Source organism: Hemitrygon akajei, chromosome 14, assembly GCF_048418815.1.
Source record: "Hemitrygon akajei chromosome 14, sHemAka1.3, whole genome shotgun sequence".
Classification (NCBI taxonomy): Eukaryota; Metazoa; Chordata; class Chondrichthyes; order Myliobatiformes; family Dasyatidae; genus Hemitrygon; species Hemitrygon akajei.
The window spans coordinates 78,604,354-78,628,216 of NC_133137.1; the positions used below are offsets into that span (position 1 = coordinate 78,604,354).

General features: G+C 41.1%; 1 protein-coding gene across 3 annotated transcripts in view; it reads right to left on the reverse strand.

The window, feature by feature from the left end:
• Positions 1-1,006: 1,006 nt before the first annotated feature.
• mapk12a (mitogen-activated protein kinase 12a) overlaps positions 1,007-23,863 on the reverse strand; it is a 122,118-nt gene continuing 99,261 nt past the window's right edge. Inside the window, exons 12-13 of one of the 3 annotated variants that reach the window (XM_073066411.1) lie at positions 23,118-23,226; positions 1,007-1,125 (exon numbers count right to left, since the gene is read on the reverse strand). In XM_073066411.1, coding sequence (XP_072922512.1) covers positions 23,153-23,226 — 74 coding nt within the window. In that variant the 3' untranslated portion in view covers positions 1,007-1,125; positions 23,118-23,152. Of the gene's footprint in view, positions 1,126-19,381; positions 23,227-23,863 lie in introns of those variants that run through there. The other 2 variants (XM_073066410.1, XM_073066412.1) reach the window with 2 other exon arrangements.

The following is a 23,863-nucleotide window of genomic DNA, read 5'->3' on the forward strand; positions in this document are numbered from 1 at the left end:
ACTATAACAACTCGGCATTCTGGAATTTGGAGTTTTATTCCAGTGCCATCTGTACGTCCTGCCTGTGGAATGTATGGGTTTTCCTCAGGTGCTCCGGTTTCCTCCCTCAGTCCAAGGACGTACCGGGTAGGTTAATGGATCATTGTAAATTGTCCCATGATTAGGTTAGGGTTAATCGGGCTTGCTGCTGGTTGCTGGGGCAGCACGGCTCAAAAGGCTGGAAGGGCCTGTTCCGCACTGTATCGCTAAATAGGTAAATAAAATAAATCCATTTTATTCCTGCTCCCTGCAGAGAGTCTAACAATACACTCATTTACACAAGAGCAATGTACAGTCACTAGACGACCTACCAAGTATCAACTCTTTGGCATATGAGTGGAATTGGAGCACTTAAAAAACTAGTGGTGCTTACACGCAGTGTAATGGAAGTGCTTTTGAGAGTTTTCTTGAATCAATTCCTGCCTCTCAGTAAGGACTTGAATCTGCTTCAGTTTGTCTATCATCACAGTACGCCTACAGCAGACATTATCTTATTGACTGTCCAATCTGCATTGGTTCGCATGGTCAACCAGTAAAGGGATGTCAGGCTGTTGTTCACTGATTACAACTCAGTACTCGGCACTGTCATCCCCTGAAAATTTATCATCAAGCTTCAATACCTAGGCCTCTGTACATCTCTGTGGATTTGGATCCTCCTCTTGTTCCTTGGGAAATCACAACTGGTGTCAATCAGAAACAACAGCATCTTCCCACACACCACCGATGCAGGTGTAACTCAGAGCTCCCTGTCTACTCTGTCTAAATGTGTAACACAGTTCCAATGCCAATAACAAATTTGCCGATAATACCATAGTTGTTGGCATTGGCTGAGAATGGGAATGTTCTTGGAACCATCTTCTTACATTAACTAGACACAAGAGATTCTGCAGATGCTGGAAATTTATAATTCAAAGTAGATACATATCACCATATACAACTCTATGAGATTGATTTTCTTGCAGGCATACTCAATAAATCCATAATAATAGAACAATAACAATAACAGAAACAATGAAAGATCACACCAACTTCAAACTTGAGTAATGCACAGAAACTTCTGCAGGAACTCGGCAAGTCAACCAGCATCTATGGAAGGAAAGAAACAGTCAACACTTTGGGATGAGACTTTTATTCAGGACTGGAAAAAAAGGGGGGTAGAAGGCAGAATATTTGATTTATTATTCCCTTACATCAGCTGCCTGATCTGCTGAGTTCCTCTAGCATTTTGTGTGTGTGTGTGTTTCTCCTATTAGCTGATGCATTATCCACCATCATTCAGGTCTCGTTTGGTGGGACTCAGAACTTTAGTCTGTTCTGTAGTTGTGAGATTGCATGACTCCATAAATTCATAAGATACAGGAGCAGAATTAGGACATTTGGCCCATCAAGTGTGCTCTATCATTTCATCACGTCTGATCCAATTTTCCTCTCAGACCCAATCTCCTGTCTTCTCCCTGTATCCCTTCATGCTCTGACCAATCAAGAACTTATTAACCTCTGCCTTAAATATACATATTTAGCCTCCGCAGCTGCCTGTGGCAAAGAATTCCACAGATTCACCACTCTCTGGTTAAAGAAATTCCTCCTCATCTTCGTTCTAAAAGGATGTCCCTCTATTCTGAGGCTGTGTCCTTTGGTCTCAGACTGTCCCACCATAGGAAACAGCCTCTCCACAACCACTCTATCAAGGCCTTTCACCATTCAATGTGTTTCAATGAGCTCTCCCCTCATTCTTCTGAATTCCAGTGAATGCAGGCCCAGAGCCATCAAATGCTCTTCATATGACAAGACATTCAATCCTGGAATCATTTTCATGAACCTTCTTTGAACCCCCTCCAGTTTCAGCACATCCTTTCCTAATTTAGGGGGCCCAAAGCTGCTCATAATACTCCAAGTGAGGCTTCATCAGAGCTTTATAAAGTCTCAACATTACATCCTTGCTTTTATATTCTAGTCCTCTTGAAATGAGTCCTAAAATTGCATTTGGTTTCCTCACCACAAACTCAACCTGCAAATTAATGTTTAGTGAATCCTGCCCAAGACTCCCAAGTCCTTTTATACCTCAGTATTTTTTTTGTATTTTCTTTCCATTTAGAAAAAAGTCAACCCTTTCCTTTCTTCTACCAAAGTGCATGATCATTTCTTTGTGATATTCCTAAACTGTCTGTCCTTCTGTAGCTTCTCCACTTCCTCAAAACTACCTGCCCATCCACCTATCTTCATATCATCTGCAAACTTTGCAATAAAGCCATTAATTCCATCATCCAAGTCATTGACTTAAAATGTAACCAGAATCGGTCCCAACACAGACCCCTGTAGAACACTAAACACAAAGTGCACTGCAGATGTTGTGGTCAAATCAAGATGTACAAAAAAGCTGGATGAACTCAGCAGGTCAGGCAGCATTCATTGACTGCTCCTTTCAACGGATGCTGCCCGACCTGCTGAGTTCATCCAGCTTGTTTGTACATGCTGTAGAACACCACTAGTCACTGGCAGCTAGCCAGTATAAGCAGTCTTTATTCACATTCTTCGCCTCCTGCCAATCAGCCACTGCTTTATCCATGCTAGAATCTTTCCTGTAATACCATGGGCTTGTAGCTGGTTAAGCAGCCTCATGTGTGGCACCTTGTCAAAGGCCTTCTGAAAATCCAAGTACATAACTTCAACCAATTCTCTTGTCTGTCCTGCTTGTTATTTCTTCAAAGAATTCCAATAGATTTGTCAGGCAAGATTTTCCCTTGAGGGAACGACGCGACTACAGCCTATTTTATCATGTGCCTCCAAGAACCCTGAGACCACATCCCTACTAATCAACTCCAACATCTTCTCAACCACTAAGGTCAGTCTAACTGGCCCATGGTTTTGTTTCTTCTGCCTCTCTCCCTTCTTGAAGGGTGGAGTGAGATTTGCAATTTTCCAGTCTTTTGGAACCATTCCAAATCTAGTGATTCTTGAAAGATTATTACTAATGCCTCCATGATCTCTTCAGCCACCTCCTTCAGAACTCTGGTGTGTACACCATCTGGTCCAGGTGACTTATTCACCTTCAGATCCTTCAGTTTCCCAAGAACCTTATCTCTAGTTATGGTAACTTCACACACTTCATGTCCTCTGACTCCTGGAACATTCACCATACTGTTTGTGTCTTTCACAGTGAAGACTGATGCAAAATACTTATTCAGTTCATCCACTATTTCATTGTCCCTCCATTACTACCTATCCAGCATCTTTTTCTCGCAGTACGATATACACTCTCAGCTCTCTTTCACACATTACGTATCAGAAGAAACCTTTAGTATTCTCTTTAATATTATTGGCTAGCTTACTTTCATATTCCAGCTTTACCTTCATGACTCTTTTAGTTGCCTTCTGTTGGCTTTTAAAAGCTTCCTAATACTCTAACTTCCCACTAATGCTTGCTCTATTATATGTCCTCTCTTTGGTTTTTATGTTGGCTCTGACTTTTCTTGCAGCCACAGTTGTGTCATCTTTCCTTTAGAATACTTCTGCCTCTTTGGGATATACATCCTGTGCCTTCTGAATTGCTTCCGGAAACTGCAGCCATTGCTGCTCTGCTGTCATCCCTGCCGGTGTTCTTTTCCAATCAATTCTTGCCAACTCCTCTCTCATGCCTCTGTATTTTCCTTTACCTCACTGAAATACTGATGCATCTGCCTTTAGCTTCTCCTTCTCAAATTTTAGGGGGTATTTGATCATATTATGTTCACTTTCCCCAAAGGGTTCTTTTACCTTAAACTCTAATCAATTCTGGTTCATTGCACAACACCCAATCGAGAATAATTGATACCCTAGTGGGCTCAACTACAAACTGCTCTAAAAAGCCATCTCATAGGCACTCTAGAAATTCCCCCTCCTGGAATCCCGCACCAACCTGATTTTCCCACTCTACCTGCATATTGAACTCCTCTATGATTATTGTAACATTGCCCTTTTGGAATGCATTTTCTACTTCCCATTGTAATTTGTAGGCCACATACTTGCTACTGTTTGGGGGTCTGTATACAACTCCCATCAGGGTCTTTCTATCCTTGCAGTTCCTTAGCTCTATCCACAATGATTCAACACCTTCCAATCCTATGTCACCTCTTCTGAATGATTCGATTTAATTTTTTTTTACCAAAAGAGCAGCGCTGCCCCTTCTGTCTTCCTGCCTATCCTTCTGATACAACGTCTATCCTTGGACATTAAGCTCCCAGCTAAAATCCTTCAACCGTGATTCAGTCATGCCTACAATGTCGTACCTGCCAATTTGTAACTGTGCTACAAGTTCATATACCTTATTCCATACACTGTGTGCATTCAGATACAACAGCTTTAGTCCTGTATTCATCCTTTTAAATTTTGTCTGTCTTTTACATTGCAACTCATCCCGTTGACTGCAATTTTGCCCTGTCAACAGCCTCTCCTCACTACACATTGCATCTATTTGTAAACCAGCTGCCTCATCTTCAGCATTGTTATCTGCCTTTCCCACAGTAATTTTGCATTGAAATATACACAGCTCAGGAAATTAGTTGCACCATGCTCAACCTTTTGATTCCTAACTTTGTCTGAGGTCTTACCAACATCTGCCTTCAGAACTTCTCCACTAACTATTCTGGCACTCTGGTTCCCATCCCCCTGCAACTCTAGTTTAAACCTCCCCATGCAACATTGATAAACCTTCCCGCTAGGATATTAGTCCCCCTTCATTTCAGATGCAAACCGTCCCTTCTGTACAGGTCCCACCTTCTCTGGAAGGGAACCCAATTATCCAAAAATCTGAAGCCCTCCCGCCTGCACCAACTTTTTAACCATGTATAAACTGTATAATCTTCCTAGTTCTGACCTCACTAGCACGTGGCATTGATAGCAATCTTGAAATAACAACCCTGGAGGTCCTGTCCTTTAACTTAGCACCTAATTCCCTGAACTCCCCATGCAGAACCTCATCACTTGTCTTGCCCATGTCATTGGTACCTACATGGACCACAACTTCTGGCTGTTCACCCTCCCAAACTTAAGAATGCTGAGGACTCGATCTGAGATATCCCAGACCCAGGCAACATTATCCCAGGTAATGTTATGCCAGAAGCAACATACCATCTGGGAATCTCGTTCTTGTCCACAGAACCTCCTGTCCGTTCCCCTATCACCACAGGGTGCCTCTTCTCCCCCTTCCTGTCTGAGTCACTGGGGCAGATTTGATGCCAGTGACCCGACCATTACGACTTTCCTCTGTTGGGTCATTCCCTCCCCACCCCAACAGTATCCAAAGTGATATACCTGTTGTTGAGGGGGATGGCCACAGGGGTACTCTGCACAGGCTCCTTACCCCTTTCCCCTTCCTGATTGCCACCCACTTTCCTGTGCCCTGCACCTTGGGTGTAACTACCTCTCTATATGTCTTATCTATCACCCCCCTCAGCCACCCTGAATGATCCGGAGTTCATCCAGTTCCAGCTCCATCTTCCCAACACGGATTTGTAGAAGCTGCAGCTGGACGCACTTCTCGTAGATGTGGTTGTCAGGAACAATGGAGGCCTCGCTGCCTTCCCACATCCCACAAGAGGAGCATTTTACCATCCTGCCTGGTGTCTCTACTGCTCTAGCTGGGCAGATTTAAAAGGGAGAAGGAAAAAATCTTGAGCTTTTCCTTCCTTTAATTTGTCTCAGTGAAGGCTCTATTCACTGAAGCCTCAAAGAGCTAAAGCCGTAAGATCACCACTCCATGTCCACTCAAATGATGGCCGCTGTGCTTCCTTTAATTTGCTCTTATTAATTAATCCCAAACACCATTGGCTGCTGGTCAAAGATCTATTACACTGCCATGTAGTACATTACACTGGTCAAAGATCTATTACACTGCCATTTGTTATGTAGTACAGTAATCTTGTTTATCACACATGTTGGCTGTGCCACCTCTTCATTAAGTTTGCACCTCATCCTTTTAACGTAAGTTGCTTCAGGCCTGTTACCTTTGTCTGCTGGCATGACAGACATCATGGAAGCCGTGTAGCGAGGACTAGGCCTCAAGCCGTGGCCTTGCCTGCTGCTGTAGACCAGGTGAGGAGACGCCGGAGGCATTGCTTTCTGCTGGGGGCTGGCCTCTCCTGTTCATGCTGCCCTCCTGTGGTCAAACCATGGAATGGCAGGCTGGATTGCATGTGTCTGCGCATTGCTGGGATATATATATTGCTTGTATATGCTTCTTTGCTTGCTATTTTAAATGTGCAATTCTATATGTTTTGCACCTTGGGTCAGAGGAACGCTGTTTTGTTCAGCTGTATCTATGTATGATTGAATGATAATTAAACTTGATTTGATTTGGATTAATGTACATCTAATGCAATCCTCTCTAAATTAAGGTTGTTTCCAAGCCTGGAAATGAAAAGTTGGGGCACAAACTAACAGATTGTGGTGGTATGTATGCTCTATAGTGCCTTGTGAATATTAATTTTTCAGCTGCCAGCTCTGTTCTGCATTTATCCTATTTAACATGGTCATATTTCCACATTGGGGAAAGGTATCCTCTCCAACAGGCCTGTGCGGTATTCACTTGCACCAATCCCAATTTGAGCTGATCGATCTGCAAAGATTTTTAAGGCATGAAATCAGAGAGCGTCACTCAGTTTTTATGATTTGGACAATTAAGGGTGCCACGGTAGCATAGTGGTTAGAGCAACAGCTCGGGGGCATCAGAGTTCAGAGTTCAATTCCGGCATCAGCTGGAAGGAGTCTGCATGTTCTCCCTCTGAATGCATGGGTTTTCTCCGGGTGCTCCAGTTTCCTCCCATAGTTATCGTTTAGTAAGTTGTCCCATTTTCAGACTGTGTGGGTTCTGGTGGCACAACTCAAAGGGCTGGATGGACCTATTCAATACCATATCTGCCATAAAATAAATAAAAATAAAATAAGGAATTTGCATGAAAATAATGGTATCAGCAGGAAAATGAATGGCGTAGGTGCAGCATTTTGGGTCAGCCAAGCTCATGCTGTACATTGGCCACAAGATGGTGCTGTTTAAAAAGGGAAGTTGTGATTTAGAAATTTCTTTCAGGAAATGTTTATTAATTTTAATAAGTGGTTTGCTGATGGAAATATGAAAGAATGGGTTACAGGGAAAGATTAGTGGGGAGATGGGATTGCTTCCTGAGGTGCCTTGTAGAGCCAGGGAACTATAGGCCGTTGAGCTGCCTTCAGTTACAGGGACGTTACTGGAGGAAACTTTGAGGGACAGCTCAGCAAGCTTTAGTGCGTGGGATGTTGTTTTGGAGAGATAACTAAGGGGATAGATGAAGATACAGAGGTAGTATTTCCCCTTTTTTTTGCACTACTGTACTTATTTAATTATTTTCTAATTTTTATATTTATTGTCATTTATAGCTATCGTTATGTATTGCAACGTATAGCTGCTGCAAAACAACGTTTCACGACATATGCCAATGATATTAAACCTGATTCTGATTCTGAATGTTGTTTATGTGGATCTCAGTAAGGCCTTTGAAAAAATACTGTATGGCAGGCTGAACAGGAAGGTTGAGTCATTTGGAATTCCGAAGGTGCCCCGGGGGTCAGTTTTACTCACGTCAGTGATTTGGATATGAATGAACATGGCACGACGAGCAAGATTGATGGTGATGCAAAATTTGGGGGGGGGGGGGGTCTTGTCGAGAGTGAAGCACGTTGCAATGAATTGCAAAGAGGTTTTGATCTGTTAGGAAGATGGGCTGAAAATGGCAAAGGGATTTCAGCTGAGAACTGTTGTGATAACACATGCAATGATGTGCCAGTACATGATTGGACAGAGCACTGAGCATGCGCGGGGTTTGCCGGAATGTTCCGGCATGTGGCTGGGTTAAGACGTGTTTGTTTATTATTGTAAATAAAAGTTCTCTAATTCTTCCAGAATACGATTCTTCACTGTTAACCCACGGTACGTTTAAACAGAAGTAACATAACATGGTGTCAGAAGTGGCTCTGGGAGAATAATACAGGAGAATCGAGAATTGAAGATAATCAAAAAAAAGAAGAAAAAAGTTCAAACTGCAAACAGTAAAATGGAAGGTTTACAACCCCCATCAAAACTTCAGCTGACTGGCAATGTAGCTGAGAATTAGAGGATATTCAAGCAACAGTTTGAACTGTACTTATCGGCAATTCGATTATGAAGAAAAATCGGAAAAATCCAAAGCTGCGCTTCTGCTCCATGTAATCGGGAATGACGCAGTAGAGGTAATAATAATTTTGTCTTTGAAGATGGAGATAATTTCAATTTAAAGTCAATAATGGACAGATTTGAAGTATTTTGTATACCTAAGTGTAATTTAATGTATGAACAATATAAATTCTTCACATGTGCGCAGAGAGCTGCTGAAACAATTGATCAATATGTTACTGAGTTAAGAAAGCGCAGTAGAACATGCGAGCTTGGATTACCCACGGACTCTCTCATTAAAGGTAGATTTGTTTGTGGCATTCGAGATAATGCTCTGAGAGAAAGGCTGTTGAGAGAGCAAGATTTAAATTTTGACAAAGCTTTGGCACTTTGCAAAGCTTCTGAGACCGTGACGTTGCAGGCTGAAGAGCTTTTTGTCGAAAACTGCAATGTAAATGCTGTAAAAAAAAAGTGCGAATATTTCAAGAAATATAATACGTTGATGAAACTGACAGAGAGCAAGACGGCATGAGAAAGAAAAAAGTCATGTGATCACTGTGCGCGGGAACATCGTCCAAATCAGTGTCCCACATATGGCAAAATTTGCAGTGGCTGCAGTAAGATCCATCATTTTTCACGTTGTTGTAAAAGTAGAAAGAAGGAAAATAAAATGAAACAAGTAAATGCTGTGCTTGAAGATGAACGTGAGGAATTTTATACAGATGTGCTTTGTGAAAATAAACAAAGTAAGAGTGACAAAACAATTTTCTGTTTATAAACTTGATACTAGAGCGCAAGTAAATGTTCTTGCAGAATCTGAGTTTAATGCTATAGAGCCAAGACCGAAGTTACATCAGACAAATATAAAAGTGACTGGGTATTCAGGTGCAGACATTCCGGTTAAAGAAACATGCGTGGCAAAGGTATCACACAAAAATATTGTGCATGCGCTTGCATCTGTGGTCGTGCCAAAAAATGTACAGTTAGTTCTGGGTGTATCTGCCTGTGAAAGACTTAATTTGGTGAAAAGAATTTTAGTCCTGGATAGCGACACAGAGTCAGAATACAGTGACTTGATGAAAGAGTATGAAGACTTGTTCAAAGGGCTTGGTTGTCTTCCAGGAGAGCACTCGATTAAAATTGACAACAGTGTGCAACCGGTAATACATCCAAAAGTACCTTCTGCATTACGTCAACAACTGAAAACAGAGCTAGACAGAATAGAAAGGCTAGGAGTCATAAAAAAAATTGATGAACCAACTGAATGGGTCAATTCGTTTGTCACTGTTGATAAGAAAAATAGTAAACTGAGGATTTGGTTAGATCCAAGACACTTGAATCGGGTCATTAAAAGAGGGCATTTCAAATTGCCCACTTGTGAAGAAATAATGTCACAGTTTGCTAATGCAAAGTATTTTAGTAAATTAGATGCATCCCCCAGATTCTGGCAACTCAAATTAGATGAACCAATTTCAAAGTTGTGTACCTTTAACACTCCTTTTGCCAGAATGTTTTCTCAAGCTTCCATTTGGAATTGCATCAGCTCCTGAAGTGTACCATAAAACCATTCACATGTTATATGAGCACATTGAGGACGTAGATACATCCATGGACGATATTATTATTTGGGGATCGACTAAACACGAGCATGACACCAGGCTCAAACAAGTCTTAGAGGCAACATGCAAGGCAAACCTGAAGTTGAATAAAGACAAATGTCAGCTAGGAGTGACTGAACTTACATTTGTGGGTGAAATCATCAGCAAAGAGGGTGTGTGTCCTGATCCATTGAAAGTTTCTGCTATTGAGAACATGCCAAGACCACAATGTAAAAAGGATGTTCAGAGGTTTATGGGAATGGTCAACTACATGGGAAAATTCATACCCAATCTTTCAGAACAGCTTGCTCCATTGAGGCAGCTAACAGAAAAGAAAAACGAATGGAGCTGGGATCATGAACAGGAGAAGGCATGGCAAAATCTCAAGAACGTTCACACTAAAAAACCTGTGTTGAAATTCTATGATGCTGAGAGACCCATCAAAATCTCATGTGATGCCTCTCAAGCGGGCTTGGTGTCAGTATTGCTCCAAAAACATGATCAGGAATGGCTACCAGTGGCATTTGCATCTCGTTCATTATCCGATCCAGAAACAAGGTATGCCCAAATTGAAAAATAATTGCTCAGTATTCTGTTTGCTTGTGAGAGATTTCATCAGTTTGTGTCAGGGCAATCTATTGATGTTGAAACTGATCATAAGTCTTTGATTGCATTGTTTAACAAACCTTTAAGCGACTGTCCTTTGCAAATTCAGCAAATGATGATCAAATTGCAAAGATATACATTGAATGTGTCATACACACCTGGAACATACATGTACATTGCTGACACACTTTCCAGAGCTGTGGATCCAACAACAAAAGACAGTCACACAAACGTTATTGATGTTCAAGTATTTATTGATATGGTCATAGAAACTGTACCTGTTGCTCCCAAAAAGTTGGAACTGCTGCGTCTTGAGACAGAGAAGGACAAAATTTTCAATCAGGTAATACAAGTGGTGATGGATGGATGGCCAGATAATAGGCATGACTGTACCTCAGTAGTACAAGATTATTGGAACCACAGATCAGAACTGTCTGTTGTGAATGGGATATTGTACAAAGGTAAATAGGCATCTGTTAGTCCCGTGAGACCATGGATTTGCGCTTTGGAAGGTTTCCAGGGCGCAGGCGTGGGCAGGGTTGTATGAGAGACTGGCAGTTGCCCATGCTGCAAGCCTCTCCACGCCATCGATGTGTCCAAGGGAAGGGCACTAGGATCCAAGCAGCTTGGCACTGGTGTCATCACAGAGCAATGTGTTGTTAAGTGCTTTGTACAAGGGTACAACGTGTTGCCTCAGCTGAGACTCGAACCAGTGACCTTCAGATCACTAGACCGATGCCTTTTCCACTAGGCCAATGCGCCAACACACAAAGGTAGTAGAATTGTTATATCTAAAAGTCTCCGTAAAGAAATGCTTGATAAAATTCATGAAATCCACTTGGGCATTGAAAAATGTAAGAGAAGGGCACGGGAAGTGATGTTTTGGCCCAGGATGAATCAAGAGATTTCAGAATTGGTGCCTTCTTATCAAATATGCCTTAACTACCAACCTAGCAACCCTAAGGAGCCACTGCATCCACATCCGAATCCTCATAGACCTTATCAGAAGGTAGGTGTTGATCTTTTTATAACTAACAACAAAGACTATCTGTTAATAACAGATTACTCCTCATTGTATCCTGAAGTGTATTGTCTGAGCAGAATGATTACAGAAAATGTAATTATATGCATGAAATCAGATTTTTCCAGACATGGTGTACCTGATGAAGTTATCACAGACAATGGTCCACAATTTAATGGTGAATGCATGAGACATTTTGCTCGCAAATGGGGCTTTGTTCATACAACATCTAGTCCATTTTCCCCTCAGTCCAGTGGATTAGTTGAAAAATCGGTAGGAATTGTCAAGAAACTGATGCACAAAGCAAAAGATAGTGGAAGTGATTTTTATAAAGCTTTGTTAGCCTATCGCAGAACACTTGAATGTGGATTTTCATCTGCTCAGCTCTTGATGGGACGCTGTTTGAGATCCAATCTGCCAATAAATGAGAGCCTCCTGAGAACAGAGGAAGGTGAACAAGTGAAACGATGGAAAGATGAACAGAAAGCAAAGCAGAAAAATATACTTTGATAGATGTTCTCATCCATTACCCGAACTGCACCAAGGAGATGAAGTAAGAATACAAGACAAAGTGAGCACATGGACACAGAAAGCTACAGTACTTGAAGAAGTACAACCCAGATCGTACATGGTCCAAACAGAGGAGGGAGCAGTGGTAAGAAGAAATCGCAAAGACCTCAAGAAAGAACCAACTTCAGAGATTCAGTTAACGGATGCAGACAAGACAAAACATGTAAATAATAACAAGGAAACACAAGATCTGTGTGTACCACTTAGGAGGTCTACTCGTGTTCATAAACCCACAGAGAGACTGATAGAGACTTGCTGAATTATGCACTTGCTTTGATTAATGTTGTTAATTGTTTTTTTTAAGGAAAGGAAGATGTGATGATATCATGTGCAAGTTCATGATTGGACGGAGCACTGAGCATGCGCGGGATTGTCAGAATGTTCCAGCACATGGCTGGGTTGAGACGGTTTGTTTATTACTGTAAATAAAAGTTCTCTAGTTCTTCCAGAATATGATTCTTCACTGTTAACCCACGGTACATTTAAACAGAAGTAACATAACAAGAAGAGTGTGAGGAGATGCATTCAGGGAGGATGCTGTGATCGGTATTGACTAGTTGGGACAAAGGACTTGTTTCTGAGTTGTATACTCCATGACTCTATGAATGACTTACGTTTGCAAGGACAAATGGCCTCTGATCTCAGGGTCTAGGTTTTTTAAATCACATCTCTGGAACAAAAAGGATTGTTAACACAACCTTGGAGAATGTAATGTATACTTTGACAAAATTCCGTTGAATTAACCAATGTTCTTTTTGCACCTTTTGCTCACACTGGAAAATTCTTGAAGAGCTGCACTGATTGTCGTTCATAGTTTTGGAGACAAAGTCAACAGTGTTAGATTTAGTTAAAATTTAATACACATCTAACATGAGCCTAACATTGTTTATAGAACAGAATCAGATTTATTATTAAAAACTTTACGTAGAAGTCGTTGTTTTGCAGCAACAATACAGTGCAAGACAAAATCTATAAATGACAAAAAATAAATAAATTGCGCAGAAAAAGGAATGACGAGATAATGTGGGTGGACCGCTGAGAAATCTGAAGTTGCTGTTATGAAATCATTGAGTGTGAATCTCCTGTGCATCCCCCCTGATGGCGGTAATGAGAAGAAGACAGGTCCTGGATGGCGTGGGTCCTTGGTGATGGATGCCGCCTTCTGGAGGCTCAGTCTGTTGAAGATGTCCCAGTGGCGGGGAGGATTGCTCCCATGAGAGAGCTAACTTGCAGTCCTGTACATTGGAGCCTCCATACCAGGCCAGGATGGCAACCACTCAGAGTGCTCTCCACCGTACATCTGCAGAAATCTGCAAGTCTTTGGTGACTCAAACTCTAAACTCATCTCTTCAAACTCCTAATGAAGTAGAGCCTCTGGTATGCCTCCTTCATGATCGTAACTATGTGTTGGGCCTAGATAAATGAGGGTAGAGGACTGGCCAGACATAGCAGTCGGTAATGATTGGTGCTTGTATGTGCTTGAACATATGCTTCCAAATAAGTGAACAAAGCAAAAGTGTTCTCCTTTGTCCCAATCCTTTATTCTGGGTGGATCCATTGCCCCAAACCTGGACTGTTCCAGTCTGTTTTCATACCCAAATCTGCACAGTGAGCAATGACCAGCAGCTGAGCTGTGGAGTGCTTGGACTTTGACTGACGGAACTGAGGTGCACGTGAGGATGACAACACATTTCATTCATCAAACTCTTCCATTGGACAGCAGAACCAAGCCAACAGCTTTGCCAACTGTCAGACTCTCAAATGGAGGGCAAATGGAGGTTAGTGCCAATAGAAAAATGTTGGTATGAAGATTCCATCATTATCAGTCAGCCTACCCATTTATCCTGATATACTGCAGATTTTTAGGGTGGCAGGATGAAAATACATGGTCATATGGCACACATCACAAGTCCTGGCGGCAGGCAGACAATCTCTGAGGAGTATTGATAGTGTCTGGGGTCACCTATCTTGTAAAGACAGTGCCCAGAAGAAGACAACGGCAAATCAATGGAAAATTTGCCAAGAACTATCACAGTCACAGTAAGACCGTAATCGCCCACATCATACACGGCACGTAACGCATGAAGGAACTGTAGATTTTAAGAAGTATTATCTAGTAACAATGTTGGTTGTTTATGTAACCTTAATCAGTTTCCTGCACTGAAATCTCATTTGGTAACATTCTTCTTTGATCATTTGTTTTCTTGTTTCAATTAATGCCATTCTGGTTGCATCATCCACCATTACTGCAGAAATTAATTTCACAGTCCCGGGACAAATAAAAGACATATTGTGAAGGCTTCACAAAGGGGTTCTTTTCAACTGAGAAAGGAATTATCATAGTCTATTAGTTGTAAAATAATTTGAAAAAGGGAGCAAAGGGAAAGATTATTTTGTATATTCCTAAATTCAGAAATGAGATATTTCCCAGGTAATAAAAGTTCAAAGTAAATTTATTATCAAAGCACCTTTATCAATCGATGTATTTATTTATTTGATTCAGATACAGTGTAGAATAGACTCTTCGAGCTACACTGCCCAGCGATCCCCAATTTAACCCGAGCCTAATCACGGGACAATTTACAAAGACCAATTAACCTACCAACCAGTATGACTTACAGAAAGTGGCGGGAATTGAACCTGGGTCACTGGTAGTGTAAAGCATTGTGTTAACCACTACGCTACCATGCCACTTCATAAACAACCCTGTAATTTATTTTCTTGTGGGCATACTCAATAAATGAAATAATAACCATTACAGAATCAATGAAAGACTGCCTTACTAGGGCATTCAACCAGAGTGCAGAAGACAACAAGCTGTGCAAACGCAAAAAGAAGACATAATAATAAAAAATAAATGAGCTATAAATACGCACGCCTTTTGTAAAAGCTGTGATTGTAAAACTTAAAGTGCTCCTTAGATGATTGGAGCACAGCAGATCCTCACTGTGTGTTATCCATCTCAGAATGTAATTTGTTATTTTTTAATCAGCTGGCCATTTCCACAGTATGTACTGTAGTTGAAATAAACAGTTTCTCTTCAATGAAATCAATTTTACAGTCTATGGATTATATTCAATTACTTCCCATCAAAAAGCATTTTACTCCCATCCATTCTCCCTGCTTCCGTCTTCTGCACCTTATCATCAGCAAAATCACCAATATTCAGTAAGCATTGTGTGTTGTGTGGGATGAATGTTTTTGACAAGTAGTCCACGTGAGTGAGCTTGATTGCAACATTTGAGAAGTTTGGATAGGTACATGGATGGTAGGTACATGGATGGTAGGTACATGGATGGTAGGTACATGGATGGTAGGGATATGGAGGCTGTGGTTCCGGCACAGTTCGATGGGAGTAGACAGTTTAAATGGTTCAGCACTGACTAGAAGGGCCAAAGGACCTGTTTCTGTGCCATACTTTTCTACGACTCTACAACTACGACAAAACCTGGTGTCACTCAAATCATAATCAGGTTTAATATCACTGGCATATGTCGTTAAATATGTTGTTCTGCGACAGCAGTATATTGCAATATATAATAATTTAAAAAATAAAATTACAGTAGGAAATATATCTAAAAATATTAATTAATTCATGCAAGTAAGTCAGATAGTGTTCATTGTCCATTTGGAAATCTGATGTGAAGGGGAAGAAGTTGTTCCTGAATCATTGAGTGTGTGTCTTCAGGCCCACCGACCTGCTTCTTGATGGTAGCGATGAGAAGAGGGCAGGTCCTGGGTGATAAGGGTCCTTAATGATGGATGCTGCCTTTTTGAGGTATCACCTTATGAAGAAGTTCTGGGTGCTGGGAGGCTAGTGTCTATGCTGGCTGAGTTTACAAATTTCTGTCGTTTTTTCCAATCCTATGCAGTGACCTCTACATACCAGACAGTGATGCAATCTGTTAGCATGCTCTCCAGGGTACATCAGTAGAAATTTGCGAGTGTCTTTGGTGAATTAGCACAATTGATTCCAAGTCTGAAGTTTCTATATTCAGGCCTGTCTTCAAAGTTCAACGTACATTTACTATCAAAGTATGCATACATTATACAGCCTTGAGATTTGTAAACAAAGAAATCCAAAAGAACCCATTTAAAAAAAGACCTTCAAACTCCGAATGTGCAGAGAAAGAAAACAAATTGTGCAAACAATAAAAGCAAGCAATTAGCATTCAGGACTGAAGTCAGTCCACAGACACGAAGCCCCAGCCTCAGTCAGCGAGTAAACATCACGGAGCAGTGAACTGAACCAGCCCGTTCCTCACCTCCGGCTCTGATACCCTCACCTTTTCAGTCTGGCCCAAGCTTAAATTGTTGCCCAAACATTGGATTCTGTTGCTTTGATACACTCTGGGGCTTGGACCCCACAGGACTCAATATAAACTCTTAGCTGAAGAACTGGTGTACTGACTGTGAGGTGCTAAACCGCGGGTCCATTTGCTGCATTAGATGGAGCCATCCTGCCAGTCCCGGCCGATACTTATCCAACAGCCAGCAGTACTGACCATTATTGCTTGAGGGAGATTATTTTGTGCTAATTGGCTGCTGTGTTTAAATTCCAAAAGTGACTGCACTTCAGGAGGTACCTCATTGCCTCTGAAGCACTCTGGGATATCTGGAGGATGTTAGAGGAGCTGTATAAATAGAATGGGTTGGCAGAATCAGGGATTTGAAATTTTACACATGCCTTATCCCTCACACAGTGAGGGTAGGCTTGATCAACTAAATCCACAAATTTATAACCAAGCACCGATCTGCTTCCCATTGCTCCCTCTTTATGGTTGTTTCATCATTCAGGCTTCAACTTACCAGTTGAAGGAAATAAATATATTTCTGTTTTTCCAAGGTTGAAACTTCTGTTAACAGTGATATTTTCAATCCTTGACAGCATAAAGTACCTTGAGTGGTAGTTTTAACTTTCCTAACCTAAGAGGCCAAACATGTAGGTTTCTTGTTAGTTGCCAAAGCCCCAAGGAGAGTAATCATATTTTAAAGGATGGTTGTTTGCTGAGGCCTTGGTGGAGATGCATCCTCTGCTCTCTACACCCATTATTGTGTGGCTAGGCACAGCTCAAACACCATCTACAAACGTATAAATCTGTCAACGACACAACTACTGCTGGCAGAATTTCAGATGGTGATGAGAAGGCATACAGGAGCGAGATAGATCAGCTGGTTGAGTGGTGTCGCAGAACTGATTGTGAATTTCAGGAAGCGGAAGTTGAAGGAACACACACCAGTCCTCATTGAGGGATCAGGTTTGGAAAGCAGTTCCTGGGTGTCAACATCTCTGAAGTTCTATCCTAGGCCCAAAATACTAATGCAATTACAAAGAAGGCATGACAACAGCTATATTTCATTAGGAGTCTGAGGAAAATTGCTATGACACTTGTAAATTTCTACAGATATACTGTGGAGAACATACTAACTGGTAAGGGGGGGATGGCACTGCACAAGACCAAATAAAGCTCAGCATCAAGGACATCTTCAAAAGGCGATGCCTTAGAAAGAGGGCATCCTTCGTAAGGACCCCATCACCTAGACATTTCCTCTTCTCATTGCTACCATCAAGGAGGAGGTACAGGAGCCCGAAGACACACATTAAACATTTCAGGAACAGATTCTTCCTCTCTGCCATCAGATTTCTGAATTAACAATGAACCCACGAACTCTACCTCACTATTTTTTCCTCTATTTGCACACTGTTTATTTAATTTTCTTTTTTCATATATACAGATCTTCTTACTGTAATTTAGAATTTTTCTTGTAAAATATTGCAATGTACTGTTGTCGCAAAATAAACCAAGTTTCACGATATATACCAGTGACATTAAGCCTGATTCTGATTCATTCATATCATCTTTGCCTCCTTTTAGTTAATACTAATTGATTAAGTAGATTAATAATACAGTCGGCCCTCCTTATCCGCGGGGGATTGGTTCCAGGACCCCCCACGGATACCAAAATTCGTGGATGCTCAAGTCCCTTATTTAACATGTAGCAGTGTGGTGGTCTTTAGGACCCAGCAGAACCCCGGACTTTATTTAACATGTCTCCGTGCGGTGGACATTAGGACCTGGCGGTGCAGCTCTGAATCCACAGTGTTTCTGATCACGAAAATAATCACGATCGCGATTGAAGATAAGTTGGTAGTAATAAAGCGATCGGAAAGAGGTGAAACACCATCAGTCATTGGAAAAGCCTTAGGCTACAGTCTGTCAACGATCGGAACAATTTTAATGGAGAATGTGAAAGGCCCTGCCTCGATAAAAGCTACAATTATTACCAAGCAACGCAGTGGTTAAATTATTGAAATACGTATGTTTCTTAAGTGCTTTATATGCATAAAAAGGTAAAATATATGCTATATACTAAGAAAAACATTTGACTAACTGACGCTAATTAATACTGGATGTACCTGTTCCAACTTCAAATCCAACTTAAAGATGGACTCAGGAATGGAACTCATTCATAACCCAGGGACTGCCTGTACTTTTAGACACTTCTAGATTACTTATAATACCTAATGCAATGTAAATGCTAGGTAAATAGTTGTTATACTGGATTGTTTAGGGAATAATGACAAGAAAAAATAGTCTGTACATGTTCAAGCAACGAGTGCTGGAGAGAGAACTTCCGGGTTTTCCCGATCCGCGGTTGGGTGGAATCCGCGGATAAGGCGGGCTGACTGTATTTTGGATAGTCTTTCTGATCAAGGTAGAGCCAGTTATGCAAAGATTTCATTTCTGAGAACAGCCCATAAGAAGATCGTTTTTCTAAATCAGGAGCAAACATTTTCCCTCAAACTTGAGATAAAACTTGTTGCCTGAAGTACAGGATCCTCCCCTTCTTTATGTACAACGTTAGTACTCCATCACATTGGCATCTGGTTTCTAACAAATTGTTTAGGAAAGAATTTGTGTGAGTTGCATTTCCGTAAGCCAGGTCATCTGTAACCTGGGGAACCCCTGTTCTACCAGCAAGGTAACCGGCTTTCCTGAGATGCAGCATGACGTAGACTACTTGTGCGGCACTGCCCAGCAGTCCTTGGGTTTAATCAAAGTACATTCAAATCCCAGCCTAATTTAATCCTAATCATGGAACAACTTACAGTAACCAATTAACCTGCCAACCGGTATGTCTAGACTTTGCGAGGTAACCAGAGCATCCGGAGGCAACACAATGTGGTCACAGTGAGAACGTACAAACTCCTCACAGGCAGCAGAGGGAATTTGAACCCGGGCTGCTGGTACTGTAAGATGTTATGCTAGCCCCTATGCTACCGTGCTGCCCACACTGCTAAATCAGTAAGCATAATAAAGTTTATATTTTTACAGCAACTGAACATTTTCTTAAAAATTATATATCATACACTAACACAGCTGGTTTTCAGAAACAGTGATTTATTTCAACCTTTTAAAGGATATTCTAATATTTTTCCCTCATGTAGTTTACTTTCAATCCAGTTCACAATTTATTGCGTACCAAAATGCAATTCACAGTGCTCTTTCAGGAACACAACAACAGTGAATTTGAGTGCAGGTATCAAAAGCGACAAAGGAGTGTGTGGAGTTCACACATTTAGAGGTGTGTGAGATCCCAGATGAAATACTGCCTGATGTATAGTACAAATGGTAATGAAATCACTGGAAAATAGCAATAAATATGCAAAAGTATGCTTTCAAGTATTTTAAATGAGCAGAATTTTACAGTAATTGATTGTACACAGCATTCCACATTAATAGCCTGATAATCAGAAAGTAACATGACAGATGTAAATGCCCAGTAAAAATGTATAAATCAGGAGGGTGTTGCCTGAGATACTTTGTGTGTGAGTGTGATTTTCATATTCTAATAGATAGAGTTGTATTTAACTAATGTACGTGAATTCAATGTTGGAGCTTAGGCAAGTAAACTTTTAATGGTTTAGTGAGTCTTAATTATTGCCTAACAACCACTGTGAACGGAAATTGATGTTAAAAAGATTCCTGTTCTTTTGCGTATCAATTTGAGATTTATAAAATGATTTGTTTTATTCTTTGTCTTTCTTTCTCTCCATTTCTTTATTATGCTTCTTGCAAATACAGTGGATTCCAGTTAATTGGGATGCATCAGGACCTGTACATTTTGGCCCAATTAAGTGGCTGCCCCAGCTAAAGATGGCACCAGAGGGTGTCTTCTCCCAGCTTATCAGCAAAACAATTAAATTCTTCATTTTCTAATGTCTCTATTTTCCTTTTCAGGGTGGTTGGGGTTCTGTCCTGTTGGGATCTTTGATCTCCACCGCCACACAAAACTGTGGTTCTGCACTGTGGTGCGTTCCCGTTCTTGGAGCTTGCGGATCGGCCGCATTTTGATATGTCCAGGTTCAGCCTGAAGTCGGGCGCCTTCGAGGACTTGCACGGCTAGTGGACATGAATTCTCGCTGGTGTCGTGAACTAAAGCACAGCAGGAGCTGGAACATTGAAGGCATTGAGAGTGGCTGTCGGAATCCTCTGCTCTCACTAATTGATCTCTCTCTCTCTCTCTCTCTCTCTCTCTCTCTCGATAGTGAGGGAGAATTTGCTGCTGATTTCTGAGTCGGGGAACTCAAAACGAAAAGCAACACTTCAGATTAACTGTAGCATCAAAATAGTGACTGTGGTCTACCCTCTCACTGTGGAAGGAGCGATATCTGTCTCTCCCTTGTTAATGAGAGAGTGTGCCTGTGGGATGTTGGAGTGAACAGCTAGTTTTTGATGTACTGTAGACCATGGTCTCCCCTCGGGGGCTTTGCTCTTGTTTGCCTGGTGGGTGGGGGGAATGTTGACGCTTTATGCTAGAATAAGTGGGGGAGGGGGATGGAGAGGATTGATGCTGCTTGCCGCTGCATTTGTGTGGGAGGGGGCAGGGGGATTTGATGCTCTTACGGTTTTACTGTCATTCATTCTTTGCAGGTTTTCTTCTGTTTTGAGGATTTCTGTAGAGAGTAAGAATTTCGGGTTGTATATTGTATACATTCTCTGATATTAAATGGAACATCAAATTAGTCAAAGTTTATGAAAATAATTAAAAAGGTATAAAAAAAGCCAAACTGAGCCAAAATTATGTATTTAAATGAAACAGAGAACAAATTTAGAACATTACCAATGGTACTACAGTACTATAAGAACTATGTATTAGTTGCTAATAGTTATCAACAAAGGAATTCATCCGATTGCATCCTCCAAATCTACATTTTCATTGTAACATTCAAAATGATTATAAACACCACAAAATTCTTCGTAGTTCCTAACTTGTTGAACTAGTGAAACCGTTTAATTTTCTCTCACTATTCACTTGGAGCATGGTGTGTAGTGTCTAACGGCCACGTGTGTGCGCATGACTGACCCTAGTTAGAACCTGTTCGGCAACAGTCTCCTGCCTCAATTAAACGGCTATTTTCTTGATTAGTTTTTGTCCTTTCAGAGTTGTCCCAAATAAGCAGCTGTCCTGACTAACCAATGGCCCAATTCACCAGAATCCACTGTTCTGTGATATCGAACTAAAAATTCCAGGTTTAGAACAGATATGGTTTGTAAGCAGTTCTGTATTCTGGCTTGGTACACAGTTGCTTGCCCTGTACACACTGGATTCAGATGCATTACAGAAAGCGCTGTTCCTCCCTCCGTACAAAGTCAATAGGAATACACAAGTATTGAACGTCATACAGTGGGTTTTTGCTGTCAACTTCACTGGGACTTGAAAGGCAGTTTAACAAATGGAGCTATTCACCAGGAATATTGAAAGCAAAGGAAATGTGAATAAGATCTGACCAGTACTGTATGCACCATAAAGAAATTGTTGAGGTCAGTTCATCATTGCATTTTGAAAATGTAATATCTGAGGATTATTTATTTTATTTATTGAGATACAGTGTGGAACAGGCCTGTTATCACTCAGTTAACACTGAGCCACACCACACAGCATCCCACCCATTTAACCCTTGCCTAATCACAGGACAATTTACAATGACCAATTAGCCTACTATCCTGTACGTCTTTGGACTGTGGGAGGAAACCGGAGCACCCGGAGGAAACCCACGTATTCCACAGGGAAGATATACAAACTCCTTACAGAGGACATTGAACTATGAACTCCCTAAGACCCAAACTGTAATAGTGTCATATTAACCACTACACCAACGTAGAATTCTATACTTTTAATGAATGTTCCTGTGTCGTTATAGTGCAGGGGTTCCCAACATTTTTTATGCCACGGACCAATACCATTAAGCAAGGACCCCAGGTTGGGAACCCCCGTAATGGAATTTTGAATAGTTCAGATTTTATGTTGGAATTTAAACAACTCAGTAAAAAGTTGATAATAGTTTTATATTATCTTACCAGTGGTACCTGAAGAATCCTAATGTAAGGTGTGAAACAGCATGGAATTAGAGTAGGCAAGAGGCTGAAATTGGAACTGTCTATCCCCTGCTACTAACTACAACTCATATTTATACCGAACTTACAACATACTGTGGTAAAACATTCCAAGGCTCTTCACAGTAGCATAATTGGACAAAAATGTAAATACATCATTTGGTATCTATACAAATGAGGCTTAGAAAACTATGCTGAAAATATAAGCCCATAAGGAGACAGGAACAGAATTAGCCCATTTGGCCCATTGAGTCTGTTGGGCCATTCAATCATGGCTGATCCTATTTTATCCCCTCCTCAGCCCCACTCCCTGTAACCATTGATAAGTGGTTAATATGCTACAAATCACCTTCTACTAACAGGGGATCACAACTTCTCTTATTTCCAATTAATCTGTAGTTCAAAACAGTGAGGATAAAATTCAAAACTGTAAAAGTTAGTGGAAAGTTTGCTATAAACACAAGATTTTATTTTTCTAAATTAACTTTATCAAACAGCAACATATCTAATCTATAACTGTTTAAATATGTTATAATTCCAAAGGCATCTTTTTGAAAATGTTGATATGCAGTAATATTAGTCCGACCTTGGAAGTTACTCTGTGTTTGAAATGGAGGCCATAGGCATAGAATTACAGTACTGTACATTTTTTTCCAATATTCTAAAAACAAAAGATCTAAAATTAATGTTTTCACAGCTCCCTGCTGCACAAATATATATACTTCGCCTGATTTGTCCTGTCATTCTGACTCCAGAGCTACACTGAAGTTTCCTTCGACTCTGGTACTGCTCCTGAAGTCTTAAAGTTAACTACTTCTTCATATGTATGACCTAGAGAGAAAATAAATAGATTTCTTGAAATAAATCATATTTTACAAATTATCCAGATATAATATTTCCTATTCTTTCACAACTTGTTCCTTTGGAAGAAATCAGATTGTCTCACTTTCTCTATGAAGAGCTGACTTCCAAATAGGATTCATGGCGTCATCAGGACCCGTCTCCATGTCTGACAGGTTCCAAATACAGATGAGTTTGAGCAGTGGCCTGCGATAAAACTTTGGAGGTTTATCAGGAAACATGAGGTTTATCAGCCAGATCAGGAAACATGGGGCTTTTTCCTTTCCCAATATGTTAAAGTTAAACTCTGTCCGGAGCCTTACAGGCTCATCAGGCTGGTGCTAATGCCAGTTTCCGTGGCGTGAAGCGACTCCCCCCCCACCCCCCCCACCAGATAGGAAGCCTATCTATCGCGAGGTTAACCCCCAGCATTTTGCTGGTACCCAATCTCAGTTGGGTGGACTACAGCAACGTGTGTGTGTGCCTTGCTCAAGGACACGACACGCTGCCTCAGCTGGGGCTCAAACTCACAACCTTCAGATCGCTAGTCCAACGCCTTAACCACTTGTCCACGCCCCACACTTTCCCAATATGCCTGTATGTATTGATATATGTGAAATCCATTGAT